The sequence below is a fragment of the Glycine soja genome, chromosome 15 (genome assembly GCF_004193775.1).
Source record: "Glycine soja cultivar W05 chromosome 15, ASM419377v2, whole genome shotgun sequence".
NCBI lineage: Eukaryota > Viridiplantae > Streptophyta > Magnoliopsida > Fabales > Fabaceae > Glycine > Glycine soja.
Genome location: NC_041016.1, coordinates 26,870,135 through 26,881,918, shown reverse-complemented (window position 1 = coordinate 26,881,918; position 11,784 = coordinate 26,870,135). Strand labels below are relative to the sequence as shown.

The following is an 11,784-nucleotide window of genomic DNA, read 5'->3' as shown; positions in this document are numbered from 1 at the left end:
TTACTTTTAAAAAGTTACAATTAATTAAACAAATGTATTATCTGTTAATTGATTTGCACAAAAGTTTGTAAGAATTTCATCAACATAAAGTTCATATGCTTAATTTTGAAGTCCTCAACTCTATGCCAATCTTATCATCTGCCTCTGCCTCTAATTCGATTCTCTGTCCCTGCTTCTGTCAAATCCAATAAAGATAGCAAACAACTAATGTTATTTTTAGATAGAAAATAACTAATACTTTCAAAGTCTTTTAAAAAAATTGTAATACATATTAGGTAAGGATCATAAAATTAAATTATTAAAAATAAGATTTATTCTTAATAAAAAAGTATTCAAATAAAGAATATCAGTCACTGAAACATTAAAGTGACGACATTCAATTTTTATGCAATACGAAATATAAAAAAAAATTATTTATTTATTTTATGTGATGTAATAGGAGAATTAAGATACGAATCCAGTGGCATGCTTCACCAAAGCATCTAACTAATGTTTACACATTCGCAATGGTCCATCGTATTATCTATAACTATATAAATGGATAAGGCATTTTCGTGTACATGTTCATGTTTCTCTAAATTTTTGAAAAATAAAAATAATATTTAATAGTTTTTAGGAGGGGTGTGGATTGATTCAAGAGAATAATTATAGGGATAAAAAAAGAAATTTGAAAAGGTGACTTTAGGGACAAAAAGGAAAAAAAATATATATATATATATACACCAAAACATCATATTTTTATTTATTAATAGTATAGATAATTACATTTATAAATTTTTATTTTATTCATATAACTTGATGAAGACCAAGACATACACGCTTAGATCTGACTCTTCCGGATGCAAAATTCAAGACTATATTGATGGTTTTCTTAGAACTCACAAACAGAAAATGGAGAAGATGAAAAAGATGTGAAAGAACGATGCCACAATCCTTAGAGGAACTATAAGTCGGAGGAGGATTCTGTTAGACAAGTGGCCTCAGATATCTTAAGAAGGGGGGTTGAATTAAGATATTTCAAACTACTTCCCCAATTAAAAAAAACTATTTCACTTTTTATTCAAGTTATGAATTCCCTTAATGACAATCTTCTTAAATATTGATTCAAATAAAACAATTTGAATATGAATATAAAGCAATAATAAATAAAGGAGATTAAGGGAAGAGAAAGTGCAAACTCAGATTTATACTGGTTCGGCCACACCCTTGTGCCTACGTCCAGTCCCCAAGCAACCCGCTTGAGAGTTCCACTATCTTGTAAATTCCTTTTACAAGTTCTAAACACACAAGGACAATCCTTCCTTTGTGTTTAGAATTCCTTTACAACAAGAGACTCACGGTCTCTTAATCCCTTAGAGAATGAGAAGAAGAAGAAGAATGAATCTCTCTAGAAAGAGATGGATTTTACAGATTGAGCACTCAAATAATTCTTTAATGAATTGCAATTGAATTGGCCAAGGAATTCTTAAGAGGATAAAATGATTTTGCTCTTTGAGAGGATAAACACTTGTTGTTCTGAAAAACTCTAAGCAATTTCGTGTTTAAGTCACATATATATAGACCATTGGTGGTCATGAATAAAGCCTTTGAAAAGTTGTGACTCTTAAAATTATTTTTCTGAAAATCCTGTCTGGTAATCGATTACAGTAATTGTGTAATCGATTACAGCTTTTAAAATTTGAATTAAAACGTTTACTAACTGCTGGTAATCGATTACCAAAATTGTGTAATCGATTACACAGTCTAAAATTTCGAATTCAAATTTTAGTAGCTGTTATAAAATATATTTGGCCACTGGTAATCGATTACATCCTCTGGTAATCGATTACCAGAGAGTAAAACCTTTGTAAAACACTTTTTAACTTAAATTACTTGGCCAAACCTTTTGCTAATTCAATTAGGAATTCCCTTCCTAATATACTAGTGATCATCTTGATGCTGTGACTTGTAATCTTGAAGTATTGTCTTGAATTTAATCTTGAAAAGCCCATTTACATCAATTGCATCATATCATCATGATCATCATCAAAACATCAAAAGCAATTGCATCTACAGATTCGCCATAAAAGAATAGGTTCATTGATAAGAATCAATTTGGTTTCAATCAAGAACCAAGAAGAGACTATGCTCTCAACCTAAGCAAAAACTTAATTCATTCACAATGTGTTATTTGCAAAATGAGGAGCTTCTAAGTATTTATAGAGCTAGGCATAAGAAGATAATTAAGCCACTAATCGCCTCTTAAACGCATAGTTTAATGCCTATTTACAACATGCATGAAGCCCCTTACATAAGTAAACAAAAGTTTTCAAAAATTTCCACCGAAGGTTTCCGCTAAACAAGACATTTGCGCTAAGCGCATTTTCTTCTCTAGATGGAATTGCAATTAGCAAGTTAGTGTTGGTAAAAGAATTTTCACCTGAAGGAATTGCGCTTAGCGAGCTATTCAACAAATCTTCAAGGTGCTCCAATTCAGCTCCTTGTGGCTTCCTCCTTCCTTGCCTTTGATGAGTAGTCCATCCTTGATTCTCTTGGCCATCTCTTCTTGTAGAAGCTTGGCTTTGGACCTTGTCATTGGACCCTTCAACTAATGAAGTGCTTATAGGTCCTTATACTCTTTGGATAGTCCTCTATCATCCCCTCCTTCTTGAAAAGAATTCGTCCTCGGATTATGTTCTTTGGATAACCCTCTATCATAACTACACCACAACATTAAAGCGACATTCAATTTCTATACAATAGGAAATATCAAACACATTTATTTATTTGTTTTATATAATGTAATAGGAGAATTAAGATACGAATCCGATGACATGTTTCACCAAAGCATCTAACTAAGGTTCACACTTTCGCAATTATCGGTACTCATATTGGATAAGGTGTTTTGGTGTACATATTTTTATATTCATTTTATTCTAATAATTACATTGAAAAGTTATTATTTCCTTTGTATTTATTTATAAACAAAAGAGTAATCTTGTATTGTGGACATAACTATAAGTAAATTTAACTAATTTTTTTCTATTAAATACTATTAGTCCTAAAACACTATTCATTTAATTCTAATTCTATTTTTAGTTATTTCTTTTTATTAATGATAGCAAGTTCCAATAAAATGACATTTTAGAAATAACTTTATTTTTAACTTGAGATTAGAAAAACTAAATGATGTCACCTAACTTTTTTAATTAGTATGAAATTAGTTATTTTTACTTATACGAGTCTAGAGGAAGTATTTTATTCCTATAACTACCTTCACAAATAACCCACTAATTTGTATTTTTTTATTTAAAAAAACATAGAAAAACACTCAGGCACGGAGAGCCTATTTTTTCCTAGTAATTTATAAGGTAAATATCCATTTTGATTTCTAAAAGTGTGAAGTGGTAATAAATTGACTCTTGAAAGAGGAAAAATTCAAACTTAGTATCTAAATATGTAAAAAGTACCACAAGATTAAGAGAACAATTTAATCACAAATTGATCACCAATCTTTACAACTTAATATGGTCCTAAAAAATATAATTTATTGTTAAATTGATCTTTTGATATTATAATTTAATGATAAAATGATGTCATCGATTAAAGATAAAATTAATCTGTCAAATATTTAACATATTTAAAAATTAAATTTAAATATTTCGTGTCATAGTGACTAATTTTTCACCATCTTACTATTTACCCAATTTTATTTTATTATATTTTATTAAGGGATAAAGGAAACCCTTTATAGCACAAGCCTTGTCTTTCTCTTTCTTCTCTGTTCCTTCCACGCATCTGCTAGCTACTATCATGTCATTAAGAAAAAGCTCTTCACTACGTAACGTATGTAGTAGCCGAGATGCATTACTGGTACTCATATTTATTTCTCCACTTCAAGCACGAGTAGTTATATCTCTTAAAAAAAGACTCTTATAATTTTTGACTTAATCTATCAGGAAGGGCGTATCGTTTTACTTTCGGCTCACAAGTTTGAAATTTTGTAAATCATATTCACGTTGGCTTCATTATTCAAACATAAAAAAGTTATTAATCTATAATAGTCGATATTAGGTATAATTATTTTTATTTAATTTTATTTGTTATCTATTTTATATATTTATATATACGTATCTCAAATAAAAAAATATTGTTGAAGTTTTTGCTCAAAACATTTTTCCGATGCATTCAACATTGATATGTCACAACCACAACTCAGCTTTTATAATATGTATACATTTGTGTTTTTAAATTGTGACAAACAACAGTCATTTCATTAGTGCTTTTTTTAACAGAATTAATTTTAAATCCTTAAATATAATTAGAAGTGTAATTACATTAATTTCAACTATAAATTTTATATTAAAATATGTGTTACGAACTTTAAAATTGATCTCATATACTATAAACCAAGCGTATAGTAAGCTTAACCCACATGAAAAACTACAATAGTAATAACAATACGATCCAGTTGAATATATATGCTGGAATTCATGATTTTAATCTTTATCCTGTTGAATGTAGATTGTGAAAAGAAAAAGGGTGATTATAATATGTGTTTACAAGGCACTTTTATCCGAGTTAATGACGCCTTCCATAATCATATCTCAACCTTTTAAACCCATGCATCATACCTCATAATTATTTAGCTAGCTAGAAAAAATAGAACCATTGATTATAGCACTGGAGGCAGCAGTAATTGTAAGCATCTACTATATAGTAAATCGCAATTTTCTATCCACAATTCCACATACATATGTTACTAACACAAGATGTAGGCATGTTACTCAATTAAGAAATTTGGCTTTCTGAAAAAGACCATGCATAGGACCTTTATGATCTACATATATATTCAAGGATAAGGGTAGGGACGAACTTGATCCATGTCCCACAGTGCACCAGAGTAAAGCTAAAAGTATATCTGAATTAGCTAGCCATGACGTCTCCTGCCTATATGGGATTCCCCCAAAATGCAAAAAAAAAAAGTTAGAAAAAGATAATTTCTGATTTAAAGGCTTTATTCCCTAATGGCAAACACCATCCACATAAATAAACACAGCTGGGTCCCCTCTTGCTCCCCAATAATACTAATATTCTTGAACCAACTAATCAATGAGAATAATAGTCATTCGCCGATAAAGATTGGTTTAATTGATAAAAAGAACTCATCTCATGAGAATATGTGTGTGATTCTCGTTATTAATATAAAAACTTTATTGATAGATAATTTATAAATACCTCTCTAAACACGCATTAAATCTTAAAATCTATTATGATATTTAGGAGTTCCGGGCCTACTCATCTAAACTTTTTTATATAAAAAAGAATACTAGTCATTCTCCTCTTTCAGATGTACAGTGTCATTTCCTTTCTCTATTTCCCATGCATTTCCTGATGCAACAAAACAAAAGTTATGCACACAGCAGCACACACTTTTATTTTATTATTCTGACACCATTTGCCTTTCGTTAGGGTACTTACAATTGTCCCTCTCTACCTTGTGATGCTCTCCAAGTTCCAATGGAGATTTTCAAATGCTTCTACATCAAAAATCTTATTCTTGTTACCTTCTTCATGGTATCATCAGCAGTTCTAGCAATTGACCCTTACTCAGAGGCACTTCTCAGCCTAAAATCGGAGCTTGTAGATGATGACAACAGCTTGCACAATTGGGTGGTGCCCTCTGGAGGAAAATTAACTGGGAAATCCTATGCATGTTCTTGGTCCGGCATCAAGTGTAACAATGACTCAACAATTGTAACTTCCATAGACCTTTCCATGAAGAAATTGGGAGGTGTGGTTTCAGGGAAGCAATTCATCATCTTCACAAACCTCACTAGTCTCAACCTGAGCCACAATTTCTTCTCTGGGCAGCTCCCAGCTGAGATTTTCAACCTCACCAGCTTAACAAGCTTGGACATCAGCAGAAACAACTTTTCTGGTCCCTTCCCAGGTGGAATTCCTATACTCCAAAACTTGGTTGTGCTTGATGCCTTTAGCAACAGTTTTTCTGGGCCATTGCCTGCAGAATTTTCACAGCTTGAAAACCTTAAGGTTCTCAATCTAGCTGGGAGCTACTTCAGAGGTTCAATTCCACCTGAATATGGTTCTTTCAAGAGCCTTGAGTTTCTTCATCTTGCAGGAAATTCTCTAACAGGAAGCATACCTCCAGAACTTGGTCACCTCAAAACAGTGACCCACATGGAGATTGGCTACAACGAATACCAGGGTTTTATTCCTCCTGAATTAGGTAACATGAGTCAGCTTCAGTATCTTGACATTGCAGGAGCAAATCTTTCTGGTCCTATACCGAAGCAACTCTCCAACCTCACCAGTTTGCAATCCATTTTCCTTTTCAGAAACCAGCTCACAGGATCAATACCAAGTGAGCTTAGCATCATAGAACCTCTCACAGATTTAGATCTCTCTGATAACTTCCTTATAGGGTCCATTCCTGAAAGCTTCTCAGAGCTAGAGAACCTGAGGCTGCTCAGTGTCATGTACAATGACATGAGTGGCACTGTTCCTGAAAGCATTGCAAAACTTCCATCCTTGGAAACCCTTCTCATTTGGAACAACCGCTTCTCCGGCTCGCTTCCACCGAGCTTAGGCAGGAACTCCAAACTCAAGTGGGTGGATGCCTCTACAAATGATTTAGTTGGAAGCATACCACCAGACATTTGTGCGAGTGGAGAACTGTTTAAGCTGATCCTGTTTTCAAACAAATTCACAGGTGGCCTTTCATCAATCTCCAATTGTTCTTCCCTCGTTCGCCTTCGCCTCGAAGATAACTCATTCTCAGGAGAAATCACTTTGAAATTCAGCCATCTTCCTGATATCTTATATGTTGATCTGTCCAAGAACAACTTTGTTGGTGGGATTCCCTCAGATATTTCTCAAGCCACCCAACTGGAGTATTTCAATGTCTCTTATAATCCGCAATTAGGAGGCATCATCCCTTCCCAAACATGGTCATTGCCCCAACTTCAGAATTTTTCAGCATCTTCTTGTGGTATTTCTAGTGATCTTCCCCTATTTGAATCCTGCAAATCAATTTCAGTTATTGATCTAGATAGCAATAGCTTATCTGGAACCATCCCAAACGGTGTTTCCAAATGTCAAGCTCTTGAGAAAATCAACCTATCCAACAATAATCTGATAGGTCATATACCTGATGAGCTTGCCTCTATTCCTGTTCTTGGTGTAGTGGACCTATCAAACAACAAGTTCAATGGCCCCATACCAGCCAAGTTTGGTAGTTCTTCAAATTTACAACTCCTCAATGTGTCTTTCAACAATATCTCTGGTTCAATACCAACAGCAAAGTCATTCAAATTGATGGGAAGAAGTGCATTTGTTGGAAATTCAGAGCTATGTGGAGCACCATTGCAACCATGTCCTGATTCAGTTGGAATATTGGGAAGCAAAGGCACGTGGAAGGTTACACGTATTGTGCTTCTCTCTGTAGGGTTGTTAATAGTCCTTCTGGGACTTGTTTTTGGAATTCTTTACTTGAGAAGGGGAATCAAAAGTCAATGGAAGATGGTCTCATTCGCTGGTCTACCTCAATTCACAGCAAACGATATTTTGACAAGCCTCAGTGCCACAACAAAACCTACAGATATTCAATCACCATCAGTTACAAAGACTGTTCTGCCTACAGGAATAACAGTTTTGGTCAAGAAGATTGAATTGGAAGCAAGAAGCATAAAGGTTGTGTCAGAATTTATAATGAGGCTAGGAAATGCAAGGCACAAGAACTTAATCAGATTGTTGGGGTTCTGCCACAACCAGCACCTAGTCTATCTTTTGTATGATTACTTGCCCAATGGGAATTTGGCTGAGAAAATGGAAATGAAATGGGATTGGGCAGCAAAATTCAGAACAGTGGTTGGAATTGCAAGGGGACTTTGCTTCCTTCACCATGAATGTTACCCAGCTATACCCCATGGAGACTTGAGGCCTAGCAACATTGTATTCGATGAAAATATGGAACCCCATTTGGCAGAATTTGGGTTCAAACATGTGTCGAGGTGGAGCAAAGGCTCATCACCCACCACAACTAAGTGGGAAACAGGTATGACAAACAAGTTTGTGCAATATACAGATGCATTAATTGATATATCATTCAATTATTGAATTTACTTAGAATGTGCTATAGATTAGTATATATGGTAGGACTATTGCATTTTATAAAGTTAGAATAATTTCTGATTAGTTCACAGTATAAAAATTAAACTCTAAATCATATTTCCTTCCTTGTAATAAAAACAGAAGGAATCTGTATCTCACATAATATATAAAATGATACATTTGTCTACATTTAACACTTTAAGCTTTTAGAAAAATTGGTTACATTATATCCAGGTGGTCTATAGTTGTATCCAGCCAGAGCACATACCTTTTGTTCCTCTCTGAAAACGTTATATCCCGCACTGATTTATGTCTAATTTTGGGTGACAGAATACAATGAAGCCACAAAAGAGGAACTGAGCATGGATATCTACAAATTTGGGGAGATGATTCTGGAAATTTTAACCAGGGAAAGGTTGGCAAATTCAGGAGCCAGCATACACAGCAAACCATGGGAGGTTCTCTTAAGAGAAATTTACAATGAGAATGGAGCAAGTTCGGCAAGTTCATTGCAAGAGATTAAACTTGTTCTTGAGGTAGCAATGCTTTGCACCCGAAGCAGGTCATCTGACCGGCCATCCATGGAAGATGTTCTTAAGCTTCTGTCAGGGTTAAAACATCTAGAGGATGGAAGAACTTCGAAAGAAGGGCAATAAAATGTTCATTTGCATCACTGCGTTGAAAACCATTAGAAACATATAGTAATTGCTTAGATAACAAGTTTGCACGTATGTAATTAAAGGAGTTTGCAGCTTGTATAATAGATATTTCCATTGTTTCAGTGTGCCAAACAATTCTGTCCCAGCCTCAGTCAGTCTACTTCATAAAATATTTTTTTATTTGAAGTGGAATTCATTTGAATTCACGGTATTCATATTCATAATATTTACGATTGAGTGTCGTCTGAAACGTTTCTTCTATCTAATACGTCTTTGGTTTTTACTTCTTACTATTACATAGTTGAGTTTATAATAATTGTCTGAGTTTAATTAATCAGTTTATGACAATTGGGTAAAAGTTTAGACTGATTCTAATTAAATTATAATAATTAAGAAGTTCAATTAACTGTAAAATCCCTTACAAAGCATTAAAGAACTATAGTCAGTTTGGTATACTTGTAGAGTTGTAGTGAAGCTAACAATCATGAAAAACTAATGATCCATGTCATAGAGATTCGACAAAGTTTAACGTTGGCTGTCGAAAGCCTAACACAACCCTCTCCTTTTATCCGGGCTTGGGACCGGCTAAGAATAGCAAAGCTACCCTAGGCAGGATTAATCATGAAAAACTAATCATATAGTGCTATTTTTTTGGTATAGACTACATCTATCTTGCATCAAAGATAATCTTATTTGAGTAAGATAGAATTATTATGAGGTAAAATTCTCTCTCTTAGAATATTTAAAGCAGTGCATATCAAACTGGAGAAATTTGATTATGCTAAAACAAGTTTGCAAATCTAATCATAGACTATGGATACAAGTGCGCAAGAGATATTTTAAAGAATGTATAGCCATCAAGCTCAATCCCTTTCTAAATAGAAGTACAGTCGAATTATAACAAAAATACCACAAGAAATGGTGTCAGTTTACTTAAGAGGCTAAACAAATCCAACATTCAAATTCTAACATCTAAACTCTAAACCTTGCGAACGTGACATTAAAAACATCAACAAAGCCATCAAAGCTACCAAACTTGGAACTCACCACATCAACCTCCACGCTGAGCCTCAGGGCCCCAACCGCAGTAACAGGCCCATGGGCTGCCACAACCAACTTAGGGCACCTCCTCCTCAAGTCCCCAAAGCCCAACCCAAACTCCCTCAAGCTCTTAAGTAGCCCCTCCACCTTAGCGATACTGGTGAACACCACAGCATCCAGTCCCCTCTCCTCCTCACTCGCCCTCACAATCCCCTCTGCGCATCCTGGCCCAGCTCAAATGGTCTCGTAGGCCTCCACTCTCACCAAGACCCACCCGCGCTCCCGAAGCTCCCAGAGAAAGCCCGGTACCACGGGCTGCTCCTCTACTCTGAATACCCGTGGAACCGGGCACAACACCCATCGCCGTCGATTGCCCTCACGAGGGCGTTTTGTGTGGCGGTGGGCGACAAGAGGACCTGGATGCTATCTGAATTACTGCGGATTTTAAGGAAGAAATTAGTGTCAATGAGTTCAGCGTCTTTGCTGAGGGCGGCAAGGGTGAAGGTGTGTCTGTGGGGAGGGAGTGGAGGATCGAAGAGAGGGAGGGAGTGTTACAGTTGTTCTAGGAAGGAAGGACCTTGAAGAATAACCAAGAAAAGAGTAGGGAATCAATGGACACCGAACAAGGGATCTTTATTGATTGGATTGGAAATTACAAAGAATTTCTTACAAAGATTGAATGAATACCCCCATGCTGAAACTGCTATATATATATATATATATATATACAATTCAGTTACAATTTAACAACTAATGACTCAGTGATGCAATCCTCCCTAGGAAGGGACCAATCACTAGAGCCATGAGCAAGAGGCTCCAAAAGGATTGAGCTAGAGCTGCTGAAGAAGGTCCTAGGATTCTCATGAACCTCAGGGTAGATTTCTGAGCCCATGGGCCAAGTTTGGGTCCAATTCTCTTTGTACATATTAGACTAGGATGTCATTATATTTGATCCTTGTATTTAGGGCTCCATATTGTAGGTAGGGTACCCTAGAAATATAGGATTTTTTAGCCCTTGTATTTTAGGGCACCTAGACTAGTTTTTGTATTAGGGGTAGTTTTGTAATTTCACATGCACTAAGTGAATATTTGATGTGTGTAGTTGGAAATAAATTTAATTGAATTGGTAGAAGTCCAATCCAATTAAATTTTAGAGGGGGAGGTGAGCATTTGCTCACTACACCCCATTGCCACATCATATAGTCTCACTTTGTGCATGTCCTTCATGCTTTACATGCCTCACGACACCTAAGCACACTTAGTGGAGAATCTTGGAATTGATATTTGATTAGTGGGCTGAACCATAACTAAAATTCACTAATCATAATTAGTGAAATTTTGGCTCCAAAGTTTGGCTCCACAAATTCAATTTCAAATTCAAGTGAAATTTGAATTGAAATTCAAATTTCCCTCCAATTTTGTGTGACACTTAGGCTATAAATAGAGGTCATGTGTGTGCATTTTTTTCAACTTTGATCATTTGAATATTAGCTTTAGATTTCAGAGCTCTTTTAGAACACAAAATTTCGTGCTCTTCTCTCCCTCTCCCTTCATTCATCTCCTTCTTCCTCCAAGCTCTTATCCATGGCCTCCTATGGTGGTGAGCTTCTTCTAGACTCATCTTCTCCTTGAAGTGTCGTCTCCTCTCTCTCTTACTTCTCCATTCCACTGCCATTTATCTTCCAAGAAGCAAAGGAATCCATTGATGAAGAAGATCCTAGGCCTACAAGCTCCAATGGAGCTTACATCACTCAGGACTTGCCACTTGTCCTAAGGCTAACTAACTATTTTTATGATCCTGCATCAATCCTCCCTCCTTAAGCTAATCCTTGACATCAAGGATTAAAGTTAGGAAACTTCTTCTTCAAATCAAAGTAGAATTCCTAAGTTGCATCCTCTGGCAGAAGATGCTTCCATTTGACAAGTACCTTAGTAACAACCTTGTTTCCTCTCTTGACTGTCATCCTTTCTA

The 11,784-nt window shown here is 35.4% G+C and overlaps 1 protein-coding gene across 1 annotated transcript; it reads left to right on the top strand.

Moving 5' to 3' along the window:
- Positions 1 to 5,326: 5,326 nt before the first annotated feature.
- Positions 5,327 to 9,021, top strand: LOC114388220 (leucine-rich repeat receptor-like protein kinase TDR). The gene is made up of 2 exons (XM_028348588.1): positions 5,327 to 8,056; positions 8,443 to 9,021. The coding sequence occupies exons 1-2, from the start codon at positions 5,500 to 5,502 to the stop codon at positions 8,766 to 8,768; spliced, it is 2,883 nt and encodes a 960-aa protein (XP_028204389.1). The 5' UTR covers positions 5,327 to 5,499; the 3' UTR covers positions 8,769 to 9,021.
- The last annotated feature ends 2,763 nt before the right edge of the window (positions 9,022 to 11,784 follow it).